Below are 24,133 nucleotides of genomic sequence, written 5' to 3'. Positions count from 1 at the left end.
CTCTAACTGAAGAGATACAAAGATACTTCATAGCCCTTTTTGATATGGCCAAGAATGAGAATCTGAGGACGTGCTCATCAGTTGGGTGACAAGTTATGGTACGTAGGTATGCTGGCATACTATTGTGCTATAAGAAATTATGAAGGGAATGGATTCAGAGAAACCTGGGAAGGCTTGAGGGAATTAATGTGCAGAGAAGAGAACAGAACCAAGAAAACAATACAATGACAGCAATGTTGTAAAGCCCAATGACTTGGAAAGACCTAGGAACTCTGATCAACATAATGATCAGCCATGATTCCAAAGGACTAATGATGAACGAAGGACTAATGATGGAGAGGTGAATAATTGGGAGGACTCAAAGTGCAGAATAAACACATAGAGTGTTTATAATATATACACATGGGGCAGTTAGGTGGTGCAGAGCCTAGAGCACTGGGCCTGGAGTTAGGAAAATCTGGGTTCAAATCTGGTCTCAGATACTTGCTAGCTCTGGGCAAGTCTCTTAACCCCTACTTGTCTCAGTTCTTCATCAGTAAGATGGGGATCCCTTGAAGAAGGAAATGGAAAACCACTCCAGCATCTTTGCCAAGAAAACCCCATGGAAGGGGTGGGGGGAGGAGAGGGAAAGAAGATGATTCTTGTAACCAAGGAATAATATTCTAAATTGACCAATTAAATAAAAATAAAAAAATAAAAAAGGGAATAAAAAAGAAAAAAAGAATTACAAAAGAAAAAATCACCATAACATATAAAGTAAAAAAAAAGAAAGAAAAACAAAAGAAAACTCCATGGACAAAATTACATGGATACAACTGAATAACAATAATATATAAATACATAACAGTATATAATTTTTAAAAATTTCCAATCTACAAATATATATACACATACATATATGTATACTAGGTAGGTCTCATTCTATACTCTGAGACTTTCTAGCTTATAAATACATGTATACATACACATGTATATAATATACATATACATATATATTAATTATTTATTCTTTTCAAACATGGGCAATGCATAAATTTGTTCTTTGACTCTGTTTGTAATGGGAATTTATTTTTCTTTTATTCTCCCTTGGGGGGATATGGGAGGGAGAGAAATGGAATTTTGCTGATTGAAAAAATCTAATTTAAAAAATAGCTAGATAGTGATTTTTAAAGCAAAACATGAGAATTCATTATAAAAAGGATTATGCTACAGCTCTCCAGGAGGCTGTTTGAAAATTGTTGTAATTGTTGTTTTTGGACTTAAAAGTTCATGTCAGGAGAAATCACAGTTCATGGAATTAATTACTGGATTAGTTTCTTGGGATATGGTGCTATTTTCATTTCTAAAATCAACTCCATCTTCCTTTTTTGAAAAATGGGGACAGAACCACCAATCTACTTTCTGTGTTGGTTTGTTGTGAGAGGAAAATGAATAAAATTAATAATAGAAGACCAAAAAGATGAATACTGTAGAAAAGTATTTTGAAAATCTTCTTATTTATTAGGAACTGTCATTGCTGCGCTCCCTTTGGTGAGCTTCTGTTCTTTTCTCTCTCACCAGGGATGATCCAATTGTTAGGTGGGCAATATTCTAGCTACCTCCCTTTCACTCCTGCTACTGTCTAGTCACACTGAACTACTTCTGGTTTTAGCAGGAGAATGGCAGAGACTGTAATCAGGATTGGGTATTCTTTATTCAAACTTCATCCTAACAAGCCATCTTATTTATTGTACTATCATAATCGCCTTAGTCAGAAGAAGACTAAGTACAAAAGTAAGTTCTCACACTGTTCATCATGTAATGGAGTGGGGGAAAAGTTGTGTAATTGGTCTGTAAATCATAACCAGGTGTTTGATAACATGCTTATAATCCAGAAACATAATTTACAATTCATGGCTAAATGTTCCACCATCCTGCAGAGGTTAAAACCCACAGGGCCATAGGACATTAATTAAAGCCCTTTAGAGTTGCATCAAGCTTGGAACACTTGCATGATGCTTTTGGCAAAGCAAGACACAAAAGCACTTTCACAATATGAAGCAGTCACATTGTTCTTACATGAGTAATTGGTTTTCCTACAGAATGGAAACCAGCTGTTTCCACACATATGAAAATTGTCATCTTTGATGCTCGCCGAGGAGTTCCAAATGAACAGACCCTTTACCTAAAGTGATTTTAAACAAGAGTCATTGATTTGTCATCAGTGCAAATCCACAATTTGGGAATGGCCATCTTCATCTCTCTTTTAGCCCAGTGGTCCACAGTCATAGTCTGTTAGGAACCTTTCCAGAAAGAGAGCCTGCCCAACCACTGTGCGGGCTGGCATTGTTTTAAACAACTACCTTTTGAAAAGCAAAGATGGGAGCCATAGAGGTCCATCTCTAGGCTTCCTCAAGCTTTACTTGGAACAGCTTTGAAATATTCTTCTGTCCCAATGTTGGAGACTCCTCCATGCCAGTTCTGGAGCCACACATTTTCGACATTCATTTTCATGAAAAACCATTCATAATGACGGGGCCACTTCCTCATCACTGGATGCCTATAAGAATGGAAGAAGATACCAAGGTACATTTATTTCTCCTTAAAATATATGCTGTTTCATCTGATAGCACTTTAAGATCAGGGTAGTTTTTGTCATTGTATCCCCATTGCCTAACCCAATGCCTGACATATCAGATGTTTAGCTAAATAAATGTTTGCTGATTGGGCATATGTTCTTTTCCTTTTTTTCCCCCAATTAACAAGCTGTGAGTGTGTCTAAGGTCAGATTTGAACACATGAAGATGAGTATTCCTGATTCTAAGCCCAGTGCTCTATCCATAGCCCCACCTCGCTGTTTCATGTGTGGCAGGGATGAATGCTTTCCCACTGTTCCTAGATCAGAGGTTTAATTTATAAGACTCAAAATTCATCTGTCCTAGGTAATATGGGCATGACCCTCTTCATATAATTCTTTAAGCTCAGTGATGTAGGGACTGCTCCTTCTGACCAATGGTGCTAGTCAGGTAACTGAGCATGAGGTTCTAGGAGATCGTTAGGAAGAAAAATACTTTTTTTTTAAAAGGAGAATATTGATAGAGTTTTTATAAAACCATTTAAAATAAAATAACATTTTAAATAAAACCATTTATAGAATGTTTTTTAAAAAGTATGAGCCTGGGAAATATGAGGACTGCCCCAAATTAGGTCTATTTGCATTCACTTAGATGACTTTAGAAAACTAACATGTTTCGACAAGAATGAGGAGACTTATTTTCATTTCAAAATATGGTTTGTTTCTTTGACAGAGAGCTCACATATTCATGATAATCTTGCTTTACAACTTACAAAACACTTTCCTCCTATGTGGGGGAACATAGTGCAAGCATTTATATCCCCAGTTTGTAGATAAGATATAGAAAGATTTATTCATATATATATATATAAATATGTAGATAGTTAGATGGATAGACAGATGGATAGATAGATAGATGGATAGATGGATGGATGGATAGATAGATGGATAGATAGATGGATAGATGGATTGATGGATAGATAGATAGACAGATGGATAGATAGATAGACAGACAGACATACAGACAGATAGATAGATGGATGAATAGATAGATATATAGATAGGTAGATAGATAGATGGATAGGCAGATAGATAGATAGATATATAATCATCCCATTTTACATATTGTTTAGAGAAATTAAGTGACGAGCCCATAGTCAAGACAATAAGCAGCTTTGTTAGGAAGTAAACCAAGGTTGTCTGGTCTCTTTAGTAGGCTTTACAATGCTCCACCCAGTCTCTCAAGCATGTGGCAACAGGCTGCCCAGGGCTTCTTTGAAGTTTAAGAGTCATTGGCACTAGGGATCACAAGACCCAAGATTTAAAACTAGAAGAGACTTTAGAGACCATCATGCCTAACCTCATTTTATAGATGAGTTAACTGAAGGTAGGGAGAAGTTAAAAGTCTTGGCAAGTGGATAGAAAGCCAGGCCTGGAATCAGGAGGACCGAGGTTCAAATCTGGCCTCAGATATTTCCTAGCTGTGTGACACTAAACTTCAATTGCCTTGACTACTTGTTTGGCATAAAATTAAGACTAAGACAAAAGGTAAGGGTTAAAAAAAAAAGACTTGTTCAGGGTCACAAAGTGAGTAAGTATCTGAGGCAGGATTTGAACTCAAGTCTTCTTGACTCCAGCTTCAGCCTTCTTTCCACTATCCTGTTAACCATGTCTTCCTCAGGTTAGAGATGAATTCTAGACATTTAAGAGATTTGGCCAGGGTCACCAAGAGGCAGGATCTTAACCCACTGTCTTCCTATATATTATATAAACAGTGGACATAAGAAAAGTAGTACCAGCCCATTATTTTCTATTTCCCGTGCCATTCATTCCTTGAAACAATTGTGTCCAGCCTTTGGCTGGCAATGAATATCAAACAGAGGAACAGCTCAAGGCTAAGCCTTGTTGAGTGGGGCAGGGATAGCCTCATGCTTAGTTAAAGTGCCCTTAGCCCCATCTCCTTCTCTGCCATCCTCACCCTCTGCTAGAAGCCGACTTTCTTGCTTCATCAACAGGAGAAAAAGTAAATCATTATTACATATTTCGGTTGAAATCTACAACAGGACATTGACGAACCTTGAAAACACAGCTTGCTTGGCAAATTCTACTTCTTCTGGAGACACAGAAACCATCTGGCCTGTAAGAGTTAATCTAGCACATCGAAGATCTTCCAAGTCAATGATATTTTTTCTGCAAGGAAAGAACATTTCACACTTATTATAGCAGCTGTGCAAATGGGCATAGCTCCACAATCAGCCTCAAGCGACGGCTGCGTTTTATTATCATAGAAAATGGAGCCCGTATCCATTAGTTACTCATTCTTACTTTTCTCTGTGAAAGGGAAACCCTAGAGGCATCCAACTACAAGCAGCTGCAAAGTCTTTACTAGAACAACCTGAACCAGATTTAAATGTAATTGGGGGCGCAACCCTGAGTTCAGAACTGAGGAAGTCACTTGACCCCCATTGCCAAGCCCTTAATACTCTTCTGCCTTAGAACCAATACTTAATATCGATTCTAAGAGCGATGTAAGGGTTTTAAAATACAATACAGCATAGGAAATGTTAATTTATAGTTCTCTAAATCAAAATGTGTAAAGATCCATTTCTTTTTGACACCAAATCTCTGCCCCATTGGTCAAAGAGGGTTCACTTAAACTTCTAAATGCCTCAAGTCATAAAACCTTGTTTGAGAAATAAGTCTAAGGAAGGAAAAAAATTGGTTAGTGGCATAAGATGAACTATCATTATTTACTTTTTTTTTTAACCATTACCTGCCATCTTAGAATCAATAGTATATATTGGTTCTGAGGCAGAAGAGTGGTAAGGGTAATGGGGGTTAAGTGACTTGTCCAGGGTCACACAGCTGGTAAGTGCATTATTTACTTTTAAATTAACAATGTCTAAGTTAATCACAGCAATGTCTCCACAGAAATAGGAACTATACCTGTGGTTTTTGTGGGAGATGGGTACAGGAAACTCCTGGTAAGGAAACTTCCTTTACCAATAGAAGTCAGCATCTTTTCTGCAAATTATAGAGTTGCTTAAACCACTGACAAATGACTTGGCCAAGGTTACACATATAGTGTTTATCAGAGCCACAACTTGTACCTGGGTCTTTGAATCTTTGAGATTGGCTCTCTAGCCACTAGGGAATGCTGCTTTTCCATTCATTTAAAAAACAAACAAATAAACTAGTCATACATGGATGTGTATGACTATACATGACTATATATGACTAATAATATGACTAATAATAATATACATGACATACATGACTATAATGAGATATTATTAATTAAGTCTGTGAGATGTACTTGTTTGTTTATTACTCCTGAGTTGTTGAACAAGATGGTTATTCAGCATACGGATTTGTGGAACTCTTGCAATGAATTTAGGGCCCTAGAAGTTGGCAACTTTTATCTGATACCATACCAGAAGGATCTTATTTGATATGAACTCCTTCAAACTTTTCCAGGTTTGAGAGATTGTAATATTTCAACTTCCTCATTACTCTTCTCTCTGTTATGGTGATCTGTGACCAGAGATCTTTGATATTACTAAGGTAATGGTAACTTTAAATGGCATTAGGACTTTTGGAACATCCTGCATATATGTTCAGGCATACCTTGTTTTATTGTGCTTTGCCTCATTGCATTTTGCAGATGTTATGTTTTTTACCTGTTGAAGATTTGTGACAATCCTGCATCAAGTAGATTTCTTGGTGCCATTTTTACAATAGCATCCCACATCATTAGAGAGGGCTATAAATTGACCTTCTTTCAATATTGTTGTGTTTCAGGGAATAGGGAGGCTCAAAGAAAGGGAGAGAGACAGGAATAACCATTTGGAGCAGTCAGACCACACATGATATCTGTTGATTAAGTTCTCTGTCTTATATGGACATGGTTTATGGAAATGGCAAACCACTACAGTGTCTTTGCAAAGGAAATCCCCCAAAATGAGTCACAAAGTTTGACAGAACTGAAAATGGCTGACCAACAACGTGTATGTACGCAAATATACACACATATCTAGGATACACATATCCTTTATACAAATATGTGCGTGATTAAGAGGAAGAACTGTGGGAGCAGAAACACAGAAGAAAAACAACTGCTTGATCACATGGTTCAGTGGTGATATGATTGGGGATGTAGACTCTAAATTGCAAATATTAATAATATGGAAATAGGTCTTGCTCAATGACACATGTAAAACCCAGTGGAATTGTGTATTGGCTATGGGAGGGGTTAGGAAGGGAAAGAACATGAATCTTGTAACCATGGAAAAATATTCTAAATTAATTAATTAAATACAATCTCACCCCCCGCCCCTCCCCCCAAAAAAGTATGTGTGTGTAGGAGACTGGAGCTCCTTATCTCATCCAGGCTGGAAGTGCATGGACTCAATCCCACTCCCGATTGGTGCAGCAGCTTTGATATGTTCCATTTCTGACCTGGGGTAATTCTTCTTCCTTAGGCAGCCCAGTTACTCATTGTATTGGTGCCAGAAATAGAGCAGACTCTTGATCCTTCTAACTTATTGTAGTTTGGAATGCCTAAACTCCAATGATTCCCTGCCCTCTTCCTCCCCAGCAGCAAGAACTTACAGGTGTGCACTACCACACACAATCAATCGGTATTTTGTTCATGCCATTAGCCTAGTGTTCTCACTAATGTCTCTGACAGATACATAGGAGGTCCCTCCCTTAGTGCACAGGAACCTTTCTCTGGCTTTAACCAAGCCACATAACTTCATTGCCTGGAGAAGAAAGAAATCCTCACTGATTGGATTTTAAAGTCTCTCTCTCTACTAGTGACCCACAAGGGAATGGTAGGAATTCTCTCTCAAGGAGAAAGGAAGGAAGGAAAAACTTCAACAACCTACTCTGGCTGCCCAATCTCGACCCACGTTCCCTCCTTTTCTTCTAGGTTTATTCCAATGCAAATATACTGCTCCCTGGTTCTTGGTTGCAAGGCTTAGGGAGTGGAGAGAGGAACATATATCATAATTGGTGCTTTTTGCCCATCTTTTCTCCCTGTCTTAAAATTATCATCATCTCAGGCCCTGATGAAGCAATTGAGAACAGCTTATCATGGACCCTGGTCACATTAGCACATCAGGGAAAGCCTTACCTAGTCAGTCTTATGACAGCTACCAGAGCTCTAAGAGCTGGAGCAACCTTGGAGATCAAGTAGATCAATCCCCACATTTTACAGTTGAAGAAATTTGAGGTCCATAAGAAGTAACTTGTCCAAGGTCATACAACTACTAATTATAAGAGGCAGGATTTGAACTCAGGTCTTCTGACACCAAGTCCAGAGCCCTTGGTGACTTCACTGTCTCTGCCAGCCAGAGGTACAAATGCACAGATGACCTTTGGGTTTAATTCTACTACTCTATTGTCTGGGCAGGAAAACTATATAAGCCAGACTCTGTTATGCTGAACTATCTCACAAAGGTATAAGAACTGTAGGTTTGGGAAGGGAAGGAACCTCAGAGGCCATCTGGTCCATCTCCTCCTTCCAGCTTATGTGCAAGTGCCATATGCAATCTATGCTTCCTTCCTAAACTCCAAAATCATACCTCACCATTTACCATTGGGCAACAACATCGGTGGTGCTATTCACTCAAAATCCCTGATGAGACGAGGGAGTGAGAGTCTCATCTATGACCTATTTCCATTGCTATTAATTATTAACATCTGCTCCTTTGCTGGCATTTCCCTGTCTGAACCCACTTCCCCTCCCTCTTCCCTCGCTCAGACACACCAGTTCAAGAATTATTTATGACCGTGCTGCCCGTGGTTACACCAGCTTCCTAACTCTTCTTCATCTCACTGGCTCAGCAGAGCCTTCACCCCAGCTCTTGCTTCATTCAGCCCAGCTGCCAGACTTGTGCCTGCCCACACCCTAAATGAACTCACTCTGAGACCTTCTTTTTTATAGCTGATCTTCTTTCATAGTTTCTTTCTTTTTTTTTCTAAAAAATTCTTACCTTCCATCTTAGATGTCTTCTTGTACTGTGTATTGTGTTCCAAGGCAGAAGAGCAGTAAGGGCTAGGCAATAGGGCTTAAATAAAGTGACTTGCACAGGGTTACATGGCTGGGAAGTGTCTGACATCAAATTTGAACCCAGGACCTCCAAGCTCAATCTATTGAGCCACCTCGCTGTCCCCACCTTTTATATTTTCTAATCCATTTTAGGAAATGGATGTAATCAGACCCTCCTGTCTCAATCCACTGAACTACCTGGCTGCCCCGTCCTTTCCAATTTTCTAATCCACTTCAGGAAATGTATGCAATTAGTTTCTCCCTAATTCACAATTTATCTGACATATCAAGATCAATTCTCCGACTTCGATGGGGTCACTTCTAGAGCAGTCCAAAAAAATATAGGAATGATTGTTCAACCTGAGTGTGGGAGGTCTCAAACTTGAATTCTCTCCTGGTTTTAATTTTGACACTCATTTCTTTGTACTAAGACTACCTACAATGTTGTTTCTTCTCATAGAAACTCCTCATTTTAATGGCAAAGTGAAGAGGATGCTGCATTTGAAGTTGGAGGGCCTTGGTTTGGATGCCCAACGCTGCTTCTTCCTAGCCTCAGACCTTGCTGTTTGGCAAACACTAGGCTACTATCATCGTTTACTACTGCGTGCTGAGTGCCCACTTCATTCCACTGACCCACTACTCTCTTTCTTAGCCAGTACTGTACCAGCAATCTTGTCTTCATGTTGTTGCTTTAGGATACAGTTTGAGATCTGGTCTAGCTAAGCCACCTTCTTCCATATTTTTGGTTTCATTAATTTTCTTGATATTCTTGACTTTTAATTGTTCCAGATGAATTTTATTATTGTATTTCTAGCTCTGTGAAATCATTTTTTGTGTAGTTTGATCAGTATGGCGTGAAGTAGGGAAATTAATTTAGTGTCATTTTCACTATGATATGTTATCCACAGGCAAGTCATGTTTTTCCAATTGTTTAGATCTGACTTTATTTATGTGAAAAGTACTTTGTAGTTGCTATGTCTTTGTTGCGAGGGTTGTTGTGAGGATCAAATGAGATAATATTTGTAAAAAGCGCTTCGGCCAGTGCCTAGCACGTGGTAGATGAGCTAGATAAATGCTTATTCCCTTCCTTCCCCACTTTGTACAACCCATCCTCCCTGTTCCTCCTCCTCAAATAATGGGTTGGACTAGATATAGCCTCTAAGATCCTTCCTAGTTCTAAATCTATGATCCTACAATTCTAAAAACAATATAATATACCTTTGATGCCTGACAACAGCCCAATCCCTTGTAAAGCAGGGGAGGAGGTAGGAATTCAGCTCAGTTCAGTTCAGTTCTCAGGGTTTCAAGCCAAAAGATTAGCTAGCCATTTGTTTCAGATGGTTTAGAGGGAATTCTGGTTCAGGTTGTCTTGCTTTAGATGGCCTCTGAAGCCCATACTGACTTTGGATTCTGTGAAACTACCAAGACTGCTAATTACATTTCATTTCACTTTGATCTGACATTTAGTAAGCATCTGTTTACAGAACATTGTTGGAATAGAAGTTGGGATGACTCAAGCTTAAATAAATCTTTTTGAATTTTTAGAATTTTACTCTAAATTTTGTTCTAATAGAAGTTTATTCTAAAATTATATTAAAAATAATGTTTTCCTCTCTTCCTTTCCTTCCTTTCCTTTCCTTTCCTTTCTTTCCTTTCCTTTTCCTTTCCTTTCCTTTCCTTTCCTTTCCTTTCCTTTCCTTTCCTTTCCTTCCTTTCCTTCCTTCCTTCCTTCCTTCCTTCCTTCCTTCCTTCCTTCCTTCCTTCCTTCCTTCCTTCCTTCCTTTCTTTCTTTCTTTCTTTCTTTCTTTCTTTCTTTCTTTCTTTTCTTTCTTCTTTCTTTCTTTCTTTCTTTCTTTCTTTTCTTTCTTTCTTTCTTTCTTTCTTTCTTTTTCTTTCTTTCTTTCTTTCTTTCTTTCTTTCTTTCTTTCTTTCTTTCTTTCTTTCTTTCTCTCTCTCTCTCTCTCTCTCTCTCTCTCTCTCTTTCTTTCTTTCTTTCTTTCTTTCTTTCTTTCTTTCTTTCTTTCTTTCTTTCTTTCTTTCTTTCTTTCTTTCTCTTTCTTTCTTTCTTTCTTTCTTTCTTTCTTTCTTTCTTTCTTTCTTTCTTTCTTTCTTTCTTTCTTTCTATCAAAAAGCAGAAGAGTGGTAAGGGCTAGGCAATGGGGGATAAGTGACTTGCTCCGGGGTCTCATACCTGGGAAGTATCTGAGGCTATATTTGAACTTAAGACCTCTGATCTCTAGGCCTGGCTCTCAATCCACTGAGCTGCCCCCCCCCCCCACCCCCGGCCTTTTTTTCTTTAAAAATATGTTTATTGATACCTATTTCTAGGTGACACTCATCACTCATTTCTGGCTATACATCCACCCATTGAATTCTGCCTTATGTATTAGAGGGTTGGTTTGAGTATAATGTAGAAAGAGTAGATGATCCCTGCCCTTCAAAGTCTCTGGATCATTCCTCTATCACACTTATAACAAACAAAAACCAATCAGTCAAGCAGTCATGTTTGAGAGTGTATGCAACATTCCACTGTACCTCTCTAGGACCAAGATGACTTTCATTACAATTACTCTAAGTTTCTATTTCATTTAGTACAATTTTAATTTACATGAATAGAAGAGGCTTTTTAAAAAAAGATAATTTGCCCCTATAACATATAAAAATAATTTAAAACATTTGTTTATTAGGCGCTATTTTTATTTTCTTTTGTAGCTACAGTGCTCAACACAGTGCCTGGCACACAATAAGTCCTTAATATATGCTTTTTGATAAATTGATTAATATATTATTCTCTTGATTTTGCTTTTCTCATTCTTTATCACTTTCCACACTTTTCTGAATCCCTCCTACTTGCTGTTTCTTATGAGTCAATAATATTGCATTACATTCATATACCACAATTTGTTCAATCAGCTCCCAATCAATGGGCACTCTCCAGTTTTTTGTTCTTCAAAAAGTGCTGCTTTCTGTCAAGGATCTCCTTGGTATCTCTCTCTCTCTCTGTACATGTGTGTGTGTGTGTGTGTGTGTGTGTGTGTCCAGTAGTGGGATTGATAGTTAAAGTTTGAAAGATTTTAAAAATTGATAGTTTGAATTTTGTATTTTGTTTAAAGCAAATCAATCTTGAATTAACTAGCATCCACAATAATGCTAAGGGACTTGCCATAGAAGGAACTGAGAGAATCTGAACATAGATTGAAGCCTGCCATTCTTCACTTTATTTCCTCCATTGAGTTTTCTCTAGTTTAAGTGATATGTGTCTTCTTTCACAACATGACGAACATGGAAATGTGTATTGTAGGGTAATGTGTACAAGTTCTGTCAGAGAATCGGCTGTTTGGGGGAGGAGGTGGGCTGGAAGGGAAGGAGAGAACGTGGATATCAGAAAAACAAGTATTAAAAATTGTACCAACATGTAAAAAAATTAAGGAAAAAAAAAGAAATCTCTAAAAACAATTTTTAAGGGGTAGGAGAGGATATAATTTCTACTTGAGAGAAATGCATACTTTTTAACCTTAGTGCATTTTTAATCTGATAATATCACATAACATTTCCATAATGCCTCCTATAATGCCTCCTATTTTCTAAACATTGTTCCTTGCTTAATCTTCAGCTATGTATTTTTGTTATCTTTCAATGGTATTATCTCCTGGGTAGCAGACCCTGACAGGTACTATGCATTCTGGAGACAGTGCTTTCATGAAACTAGAATGATATCCTGAGACATGAACCATTAAGACTTATTCTCATCCAATTTAGGAAAAGAAAAAAACAAACTTTGGGAATAGTAAATTTCTCAGGCAAAGCCCATGTTTTGTTTCTGTGCTAAGGGACTTGTTTTCAAGAGCATGAACATTTTTTCATTATTACATCCTCAGTTGAGCTGTAGCAAGAGGGAGTAACAGAGGATGTGTCCACATGCCCACTGTGCCTCCTTACTGAATATTTTCCCTCTGGGTTCATTACTTGCTATGGGAACAGGGTATACCCTTTGGACCCTGTAACATTGGCGGGCTTTTTGGTGATTTAAAAATATATACATGGTAGTGCTACTGTAGACTTTACCCACTTAATGAATCAACAAATATTTAAGTGCCTGCTATGTGCCGGGTGAATCCAGAGTCAGGAAGACTTATCTTTCTTTGGTTAAATCCAACCTCAGCCACTTACTGGTTCTATGACCCTGGGCAAGTTACTTAACCCAGTCTTCCTCAGTTTTCTCATTTGTAAAATGAGCAGGAAAAGGAAATGGCAAATGACTTCAGTATGTCTGCCAAGAAAATTCTAAATGGAGTCTCACAGTATTAGACGTGAGCAAAAAATGTCTCAACAAAACAAATGTGCCAGATGCTGGGGACTTATGAAGACAGAAAGGAAATGGTCCAAGAGCTTCCTTGTAGGAACAGTCTGTGAAGAGAAACAATGTGTGAACATATGCATGTAAAAAGTACCTATGTTGAGACAAGGTAAATTTTTTCTTGAGAAGGTACTAGCAGTTGGGAATAAAAGAAGGTGGCAGAGAAACTGCAGTTTGAAGGAAATTAGGGAATTAGTTTCAATATCAAGTGTAAAAGGTCAAAACTAATTTTTTAAAATGTTTACTTTATTGCCTTAATAACAACTCTAAGAGAGAAGGGCAAGCAAGGGCTAAGCAAATGGGGTTACATGACTTGCCTTGGGTCATACAATTAGGAAGTGTCTTATCCATTGTGCCACCTAGCTGCCTCCCAAATTATTCCTCTAAAGGTTATTTGAGAGTTGAGCTGGAAAAGGAATGGAAATATAAGGAAAACAATAATATTATTTTGGATTCTCCATTAATTTCTCAGTTTCCAAGGTCTCATTGTGGCATGGAAGTGATCCTGAATTCTTAAAGTCTATACCAGGAGAACACAGCTTCTAATATGCTGTTCCCAGCTGAAAGGCTTTGAGTGGGTACTAATAATGAATTGTTTATCTTTTGTCCAAGCCCACCTATGTTTAGAGAGGTGGTCACTTGAGGATAAATTTTTTCAGTCTCAGCAATTCATGGAACTGTCAAACTATGGAGGATTAGTTGCCTGTGTTGGTAGAGGAAGTACCTTTTTGTTGAGACATTTTTCAGTTGTATTCAACCCTTTGTGACCCCATTGGAGTTTTCTTTGGCAGAAATGCTGGAGTTGTTTACCATTCCCTTCTCCAAATTATTTTACCGATGAGGAACGTTGGCCCAGACAGGGTTAAGGAACTTGCTCTGGGTCAAACAACTACTCCCTACATCCACATTAATGAAGTCCTATCTTTTGAGGTATTATCTGCATGGGCAAGTTGGATGGGAGGCTGTAAAGTATTTTGATTTTTTTGGGAGTCAAAGGACTTGAATTTAAACTCTGGCTTATTATTTCTCTAACCTAAGGCAAACTACTTCACTTGACTAAAATGGAGTTTTTCTATCTGTAAAATGAAGAAACTGGACTTAGATGACCTCTGAAGTTCCTTCCAATTGGAAACCTATGCTCTAATGATTATTATTTTATAGAATATGAAATAGTGAGATATAATGTTGATAAGAATAGGAATGGGAAATAGTTTTATTTGTGCTTAAAGTATTAAAACAATTCTCTGCACAAGAATTGTACTTTTAAATTTTAAACCCTTATTCTCTCTTAGAGTCAATATGGAGTATTGGTTCCAAGGCAGAAGAGCAATCAGGGCTAGGCAATTGGGGTGGTGACTTGCCCAAATAGTCATCAGCTAGGAGATGAGACCACATTTGAATCCAGGATCTCCTGTCCCTAGACCTGGCTTTCTATCCACTGAGCCACCTCGCTGCCCCAAGGATTATACTTTTAATTGGAGAAACAGCACAGGGTGGTGAATGGAATGATCAGACCTGGGGTTAGGAAGAATTGAGTTTCAGCACCATTTCTGACAATCATTAGCTAGCCTTGAGACACCGAATAAATGATTCAAACCCACTTAGTCCCTATTTTCTCAACCATAAAATATGGGTCAGAATAATTGAATTGAAGAAATGAAATCTCATTTGGGCGTTCCAATAACTCTATTATTTCCCTCATAGAATTATTGGAAAGCCCAAATGAGATTATTTATATACACACACATATATAAACTATATAAATACATATATTTATAAAGTGTTTCATAATTACCTATTATTTGTAATAGTGATAATAATGTACATAATTTATTTTCTAAATGTTTCTAGTTCTACCTTTTCACCAGTTACTATAGGACAGAAGTACAGAAATCATCACTTATAAGAAAAATATTTTATAAGAGCAAGTAGCTTGATCCACTCTATAGACTAAACTTCTTGAGAGCTTAAACTTTAATTTTTCATCCTAGTACCTTCCACAGTTTCCTTGGCACATAGTAGGTGCTTAATTATTTTTTGACATTCATTTCAAGAGGACTAGTGCCATCATGAGGTGACATCTTGATTTGCTCATTAACTGGATTTAAGTGAGGCACAAAGCCATCAGCCTTACTCCCTATTCCAGAGTCACTGGAGTCCAAGACAAAAGTCAGAACAACTAGTGACGGCCTGGGATGAGTGGATGACCTCAGCATCTTCAATATCTGACCAAGCTCTAATTGATTCCACAAGGTGCTTAATAAATATTGAGTGAATAAGTACAGGTAGACTTTTTGTTTTCTTTTTAGTAAAAAATTTTCATATAATATAGATATTCTATTCATTCTTGAATTTTCATAGGTTCCTGAGTTCAGCATAGGAATAACATATGACTCAAGTCTCCATCCAATCCCTTTTCTACTAATAGATCAGGTGGAAATAGTACATCAAAAAAGTGTTTAATTTGGACAAAATACAAAAGTAAACAACGGGAGAGAAGAATTAAACAATATACTTTTTCTGATCCTTCCTTATAAGAATTATTGTTGTCAAGTTAAGTCCAGCACTTCGTGATCCTATTTGGGTTTTTTTTGGGCAAAGATAATGGAGTGGTTTGCTGTTTCCTTCTCCAGCTCATCTTATAGTTGAATATTAGCCCAACTGTGCTTTTCCTCAGCTCTTCATCTTGCAGCTTCTTGAAGTAGTCTAGTCAATCAGTCAATAAATTAAGCTCCTACTATGCGACAGGCACAACACTAAGTGTTGGGATAAAAGACCAAAGTGTGCACGTGTGCATACACACACACACACACACACACACACACACAGAAACAGTCCTTTCTCTTAAGGAACTTAGTTTACTGGGAGAGAAAGCAAGGAAACGGTGATGTATAGTCAAGTTAATATATGATAAATTAGAAAAATGATAAAAAATAAATAGAGGGAAGGTAAAAGGACAGCTAGGTGGTACAGTGGATAGAGTGTCTGACCAGGAGTCAGGAAGAAAAGTTCAAATCTCATCTCAGACACTTCCTGGCTGTGTGACCTTGGGTAGGTCACTTAACCCTAATTATTTCAGTTTCCTCATCCATAAAATGAGCTGGAGAAGGATATGGTAAGTCACTACAATATCTTTGCCAAGAAAACTCCAGATGGGCCCATGAAGAATCAGACATGACTGAAACAACAACTGCAAAAGCTAGAATTAAGGAGTAATAATAATAATAATAACTATTTTTCATAATATGTGACAGAGGCTGGCACTAGAGAAAAAGTACCAGGCTTAAGAGTGTATGAAACTGATCACATCGATGGGGGAGGGGTCTCAAGGGAATGAAATCTTGTGGAGGAGAAGACTCTGGCTGGTAGAGGAGTTGAGCTTTCTCAGTCTGGAGAAGCTGAAGAGAGAGGGTGAAAAAAAACCTTTCTCCTGAGGGTTACCCACTTTTCCTGCTGGTGACTGGAAGTCTTTCCCCCCAACACTTCCCAATTGAAGGGATTTTCTGAAGAGAAACCTGAGCAGACTTTATCTCAGTTCCTATTGTCCAAGGGTGAGTCAACCTGACTTTCTCTCAGGGGGCTCAGGCTGCCAAGGCCTGAGTTTCCCCAAAACTTGAAGAGGGAGGAAAAGGGTTTTAGATAGAGACAGGGATCCCCTTTTCCCACATTCCTTTTCCATTCCTCCCTGCTAGTTATTCCTTTGTATTACCTGATTGAGTTAACATTAAAAGTTATCTGTTCCCCAAGTTGAGTGAGTGAACAGATCAAGGGGAGACCCTTTGGTCTCAAGTAGTGGGGGGAGGAGGGGATAAGAGGAACAAGAGCTGATTGGGGAGAGCAGCTTTAGCTAAGGAGGGAAGGCAGAAGGAGGAAAATCTTCAAATCCCCTTCCCTCTCTCTGAGCCAATTCTAAACATCAGCCACCTCTGAACCCTGCTTTGAGAAGGGAGGTTCTCTACTCTTTCCCCTCTCAATACTGAAGGTCTTAACCCCATGGAATACAAATTAAGCATCTTTATAATACAAATAGAAGCATGAAACCCAAAGTAGCCTGAGTCTAGAAGGGGACCACAGCAGGAACCAGATTAAAATGTAATTGGGAAACATTTAACAAATATAGTAAAGCACAGATAATGTTAATATGTAGTTTTCTAAGTCAATATGCTGCCTGTAGGCATACTTACTGTGAGAGAGAAAGACTTTGCAAAAGAAATTGCAATGCAAGAGTTTACAAACAGGGTCTTGTCACACACACAGAACTTTTATGGACTCTATTCTAGAGCTGGAAGGGATAAAATCAGACACAAGGAGACAGTTGGGGAACTGTTGTTTCTGTCTTTCAAGGGGATTGGAGAGGTTACTTCCTGTGGCTTGATTTGTCTGAGCCTAGTGGGAGTTGGCCTACCTATTCCTGGGAAGCCAAAGGTTCCTGTTTTCCTGCTTTCTTGTTGTCCTTGTTATCTTGAGATCCAGTCAACCTTGTCTCCACATTTTCATCTAACTGAATTCTTGTGAGATTCTGTGTTCTGAGTGTTTCCTGACTGCTGAAAGAGAACTACCAATACCCAGTAAAGTGTCTCTGTGAAAGGCTGGGAACCATCTTTGACTTAGGCCTAGGAGGGTGAACTCACCAAGAGTTCAGAGCTATCATAATTTTGATGAACTATAAACTTGTCTACTATTACTTTGGAGGACCAGTTAGGTCAGAAAGCTAGATAGTGTTGGGTTTATAGATAGAGAGAATAGTGAAAGGCAGTGGGAAGATCTGCAGAGAGGGGGTGGAGTATTCAGAGTTTAGAGCTAGTGCCTACACAGGCCCTGTTGGGCCTACCCTCTGAGTGGTGTATCCAAACTCAATGCATCACTTATACAACCTTTTCCATACATAATAATCCGTATTTCTATTTCAGTTTGATGCCGCTGTAGCAGAAGGTAAGATTTTAGCTGGGACTTGAACAAAGTCAGTGAAGCAAGGAGACAGAGATGAGAAAGGAAGGAAGTTGAGGCATGGAGTACAGCCAATTCCAGAAAATTTCCAGAGTTGGGAGTTGGAGTATTTTGTGGAGTTATTGGATTGCTAACCATGCCCTTGTTGCTGACCATTAGCAACAGTTCTTGTTCTGTCTGTCCCAGAGCCAAAAATTGACTGAGGCCAGATCATACCATTCCTCCCTCCTTCCCCAGGTTTGGGCTATTGCCACCTTTCCCAGTCTATGGGCTTTTGGTTGTTATAACAATTTAAGTAACCCTTTCTCAGGGCTGTGCCTCTCCATTTTCCCCTTATACTTTGTGGGTACCCCAGTACTTAGGAACTGTGAGGGACTCTAGAGTATAATCTTCTTGCTTCTGTTAAAGACCATTTATTATTACTGATTTGGTAGTTTTTTTTTCAAAGTTGACATTGGGTATGTGGATGGAGAAGGGTAATAAGGTATAAGAAGGTCAGAAAGGTTGGGGAGGGGCAAATTATGAAGGACTTCGAATATGAGAAAATGAAAGTAATCCTGACTAAGAATTAGTTGGATTTACTCAAGCCTGCATTTTCAAGGGGTTTCTAATATATAACAATAATCCTTTGCAACTATAAATTAAGCTTGAGAAACAGGAATTTATCAACTGAACCCTGCCCTGACTGTATCCAGTTTCCAGATAAGATAACTTTTATCAGTTCATCTCTTTCAGACCCCAAACATCACCCCAAGGAGTCAGTGGCAAGAGTTTGCTGTTAGACCTGTCCCTCAAGCAATAATCTTGTTTTTTCCTTTTTTCTCTTCTCATCTTTCAAACAAAAGCTGGCTAATTTCTGTATCTAATGGGCTCTTCTCCTTAGGAGATGTCCCTGAATGCATATTCCTTCTACTGAAAAGAATATATTAAAATACCCTTTGCTTCTTCCACAGTTTCTAGTGTCTTTCTCTCAGCCAGTTCCACTGCAGTTAGGTGGGGTCAGATACTGAGAAAGATAGTGGTTTGAAATACCTCTGTAAGACCCTTTATTATCACTACTGAAGTAGTTTTTTCCCCCAAGGTAGACACTGAATATATGGGTGGGGGAGGGAATTAAAGGCTTAAAAGGTGGTGAGGCAGGTTATGAAGGGATTTGACTGCCAATACAACAGATTTTTATGTGATCCTAGAGTAGAGAAGGTGACATAGTCTTAGAAAAATCACTTTGGATGGGGGGGCAACTAGGTGGTTTACTGGATTGAGAGTCAGGTGTAGAGACGGGAGGACCTGGGTTCAAATATGAATTCAGACACTTCCTAGTTGTATGACCCTGGGTAAGTTACTTAAACCCCATTGCCTTGCCCTAATCTTCTGTCTTGGAACCAATACCCAATATCTATTTTAAGGCAGAAGGTAAAGGAAGGAAGGAAGGAAGGAAGAAAGGAAGAAAGAAAAGAAAGAAGGAAGGAAGGAAGTGCATAATTGAAAATCTGTTACCCTAAAAAAAAGAACTATATATCCTGAGAGTCCACTGACTTCCTGTCATTACATACTTCCTGTAGACAGAGGATAAAGTGAGGGAGTATTGAGGCTCTTCCTCTTTTGCATGATACAGCAATCAGCAGTGATGGTGGTAAGGTGGGGATTTTAAAACCGGCTAACCAGCCATGGGCATGTGGTTTTTATTTTGTATCTTCTTTATTCCTTGATTTCTAATGATAATTTTAAATGACCTCTAAAAATATAATATTTTTTATTATTGAGATAAAATTTTAATTTTTACAGTAGAAAGAAAAGAAGGAAGGAAGGAAAAAAGGAAGGAAGAGGGATGGAAGAAGACTTTGGCAGAGAATGGACTAGGGATTGATAGGCAGATCTACCAAGCAAACTATTGCAATAATCCATCAATGAAGAGACCACGACCTATACAAGGGTGGTGATAGTGTTAGAGGAGAGAAGAGGACAAATGTGACATTTTGTGTCTCCTTTAAAGTAAATCAACAGCTGTGAAAGAGTATGGAAATGGGTAGTGAGAGAGAGTGAGGAGTCAAGGATGTCACAATATAGCTTCTGGTTCTGGGTACTGAAAATCTGTTCCACATCTGTTCCTGTTAAGCTCTGGGAGCTGTGATAAAGGGACAGTTAGAGAGATGGATGGAGGACAACTGTTTAAAATCTTCTTTCTTCTTCACAAAGCCACCAATTTCATTCACCGATGCAAGAATATCCTAGTATGAAGTCATTTTGTTAGACAATGATAACATCACAATTCATAGATGTGCATCATTGAACTCAGCAACTCTGATTCCTGATTTGCCAATGGGTGGAGAAGTGTTGAATGATTGTGATCAGATAGTGGAACTCATGCATAGGCCAAATGAATGCCTTAAAGATATACCTCTTGTCCATCCAGAAATAGAGTTATACACAGATGGGTCCTCCTATGTTCGTGATGGGAAAAAAAAATTCACAGGGGCAGCGGTTGTTGACAATGACAAAACGCTTTGGCATACATCATTGCCAAGTCATGTCAGTGCCCAGGGAGCCGAGCTCAAGGCTCTGCTCATGGCCCTAGAATTAGCTAGAGCAAAAAGAGCTAATATCTTTCTGGATTTCTTTCTCCACTTTCTCCACTGTACATTGATCATCATACATATGGAAAAACAGAGGTTGTAAAACTTCAGCTGGGAAACCAATTGCATATGGCAATCTGATAGATCGTATCATAAGTGCTATAGACTTTCCTAGAGAGGTGGCCATAATCCATTGTAAGGCACACACTCATGGAAAGGACAGAATATCCCTAGGGAATGACAGAGCAAACATAACATCGAAATATGCTGCTAGGTTCAGTCCCCACCGTGTGCTGAATGTCTCTTTGATCCAAAGGCATAATCTCACTGACACCTACGACAGAGAAGAGATACAGTCATGGAAAGAGCAGCGAGGCACTAAACTAATCAAAGTCGTCTTGGATTGCTCAAGGGGGTAGGACAAGGGATACAAATATGCGTTGGTTATAGTGGATAGACTGACTAGATGGGTTGAAGCATGTCCGCCCAAGAAAAGTGATACTGCTACGGTAGTGAGATTTCTATTAAAGGAGATTATACCAAGACATGGCATTCCCGATACCATCGACTCGGACAAGGCGTCCCACTTCACTTCCCAGGTTCTACAAGAAATCTATAAGAACTTGGGGATTAAGTGCGATTACCCCCAAAGTTCCGGGCAGGTTGAGCGTATGAACAAAGAATTAAAGACACAGATAGGTAAACTCTGTTTAGAAACACATTTAAAATGGACAGATGTTTTGCCTCTTGCTTTGTTCAACATTAGAACCAGGCCTAGGACTGACCTGCTCATATCACCTTTTGAAATGCTGTATGGTCAGCCTCTTTGGCATGGTAGGACAGTAAAGCCACCTTACTTGTCCATGTTAAGATGGGAATGTGTTCTTCATGAATACTTAAAACAGATACAACGTAGGACTGAAGAACTGAGGAAACTGGGTTTGCTTGTGTAAAGAATACCACTAGATTTTTCATTGCACAAGATAAAATCAGGTGATAAGGCCTATGTCAAGAACTTAAATAGAGAATCTCCTACAGAACCAAGATGGATCGGACCTATTATGGTTGTAATGACAACCCCACATCTATAAAGGTTGATCAAAGAGATCCATGGTTCCATGCTTCACATGTAAAATTGCATCACACCCATAATATTGAGTAGCCCTAAGAAAATAATTGATTAGCAGATGCAGTTCCTACCAGAAACACAGGAAAGCACATGAGAGCCACCAGAATATAGAAAAGAAAGCACTGCACTCGTTAACATGATAAAAGGATAGCACCTCTGAAGATATGCAGCCAGTTATAGCCAAAAAAAAGGAAACTTTTGAAAGAGTAGCAGCCACAAAGAAAAAACAAAACAAAACAAGCCTCAATGTAAAATATAAAATAGTCTCTGCCTGACATAGTAAAAAAAGAAAAGTACTCTCTCCAAGAACTACATACAGTAAACATTCAAGAAACAATAGCAGTAACCATATGATAAACCTCCTTGATGAAGAAAAAAAAATTGAAATCATTATTCTTACCAAAGTCTTGAAAACTTATGCATAATGCTCACACCCATCCATGTAAAATACTTGTACGCCTAACTTGCAAGCATGAAGATGTACAAATGCAAAAGCTTACCCCTCATGCATGAAGAAAATCACATGTAATATTATTTGCACACACATAAAATTGATAAATTCTGGCACTCAAGAAGATTTCATCTTACCTCCATGCAAAAATAACTTTCACTCTTACTTACACACACATAAAAATCTTACTTGTACACAATTGCTCGTGGTTTATTCGTGTGTTCATGGTTCCTGATTATTGCAGTGGATCCTGATTTGAGGAACACAAGTCTTCAATCAAGTGAAAGAAGAAGGAAGAGTGATGTGCTGACCAGAGAGGAAGGAAAAATTTCTACATGCAACATGAATGGACGTGGAAGGACTTTGGAACTTTGAAATCTTGGAACTTTTGGCCATGAGAATATGTAAGGATGTGTTGTATGTGTGAACATCACATATATATACATTCACATCCTATGTAGCAAAGTAAGATATTTCATGGATTGGATAAGTATACAATGTGTATAATTGCATAACAAAGACACACTGATGAAGATTTTTGTGGAAAATTCAAACAGAGATTTTTCTTTTCTGCATGAGTTTGCACAGAAATTTAGAATGATGTACATATGTAAATTTGTATAGATCTTATGTACATGGGTAAGTACTAATTGACTAACTTGCTAACTATATTAGAGTAAGTTATTAATAGTTTAACCATTAACAATAGTGATAGCCTAGTGAATTTGTTTAAGGCTTAAGAAAGTAGAGACATAGATGTTCTGAAGTATAGAAGTTATATTGCATTATGATTGTAGGTTAGCATTTGTTATTGGTAGGAATTTTTACTTAGTGAATTTATAGACTTTAGGAAATAGGATATTTGCATATTCTTAATGTTAGTGGAATTGTTGAGATGATTTGGAAATTGTTATTTGCTTTCTTATGGAAGACTATGTTCATATAATTCCCCTACCTAAACCATTTTCCTATAACCCATTCTTAGCTTAGCTTTTAGATAGATAGAACAACTAAGATGAGTTTAGGATTTTGTTATTTTTTTGGGGGGGTTAGGGTATATTTATAGCAGAGCAGAGTTAAAAACATAGATAGAATTATTAAGGTAAGTATCATTGAAAAATGCAAGTTGCATTTTTTGTCTAATAAAAGGGGGGATTGTGGTAGAGACTTGAAGAGAGAGAGGTTTTGCAGGACAAGCCAAGATGCAAGAAATAAGCTGGGGACCTGACCTGCCTCTCAGTCAGGAAGAAGGTTCCAAATGGAATGTTCCCAGGAGTTGGCAGTTGGGGTCTGACTACAGAGGAGAAGAAGCAGGATCTTGGACTTTGATTCTGTCACTGGCTCTTGGAGTTGAAGTTGGCCAGGGGGAAGAAGCTGAACTGATATTATTTAGTTTCTGTCCCAGGCTGAAAGACCCTTGAGGGGGGCTTCTGAAATTGTTGGCTTTGTGAAGAAGAAAGAAGATTTTAAATAGTTGTCCTCCATCCATCTCTCTAACTGTCCCTCTATCACAATTTGTGACTGGATGGATTTCCCAATCCCTCAAATTCTTATTTTAAATTAGGGACATCCTCATCTCCTTCACCTCAATCCCCATCTTTTTGTTCCCAATAAACCTCTTACCTGAGAAAGGAAAAAGAGTATCTTTATAGACCACTAAGGGGGAGGGAGGAAGCCAAAAGGTTTCCAGAAGTGGGTGGTTAAGGGAGGGAGTGGGGGAGGAAGAGGGAGGAAGAGGGTAGGAAATAGATTGATCCATTAGCCTCACATAGAGATCAGTAGGAAAACCCCAGTGCATTCCCCTGTAGCAGTATTTATCTCTCAGCATCTCTCTACCTCTGTAGTCCCTCTATCCCCATTGTAACTAGGTACCATCAGGTGTGTCCCCATATTAGCAGCTCTCTCTAGTCAAGCCAGAGTACACCAGTCACTGCAGCAACAAGAAATAGGGTCACACAGATTTACATTTCTATTACAGAGCTAAGAAACAACATAAGCTATTACCCATCTTTGTAGCTTTCATCCCAAAACTTTCTCCCTCTGCTATTGCTACCTCTTCTCTCTGCC

The 24,133-nt window shown here is 38.5% G+C and overlaps 1 protein-coding gene across 1 annotated transcript in view; it reads right to left on the bottom strand.

Moving 5' to 3' along the window:
* Positions 1-1,026: 1,026 nt before the first annotated feature.
* Positions 1,027-24,133, bottom strand: part of CREG2 (cellular repressor of E1A stimulated genes 2) — a 70,195-nt gene continuing 47,088 nt past the window's right edge. The window contains exons 3-4 of the mRNA XM_001369891.4: positions 4,631-4,744; positions 1,027-2,539 (exon numbers count right to left, since the gene is read on the bottom strand). Of these exons, the coding sequence (XP_001369928.2) occupies positions 2,392-2,539; positions 4,631-4,744 (262 nt within the window). The 3' untranslated portion in view covers positions 1,027-2,391. The remainder of the gene's footprint in view (positions 2,540-4,630; positions 4,745-24,133) is intronic.

Source organism: Monodelphis domestica, chromosome 8 (assembly GCF_027887165.1).
Source record: "Monodelphis domestica isolate mMonDom1 chromosome 8, mMonDom1.pri, whole genome shotgun sequence".
NCBI classification, from domain to species: Eukaryota; Metazoa; Chordata; class Mammalia; order Didelphimorphia; family Didelphidae; genus Monodelphis; species Monodelphis domestica.
This window is presented reverse-complemented; position numbering and strand designations above follow the sequence as displayed.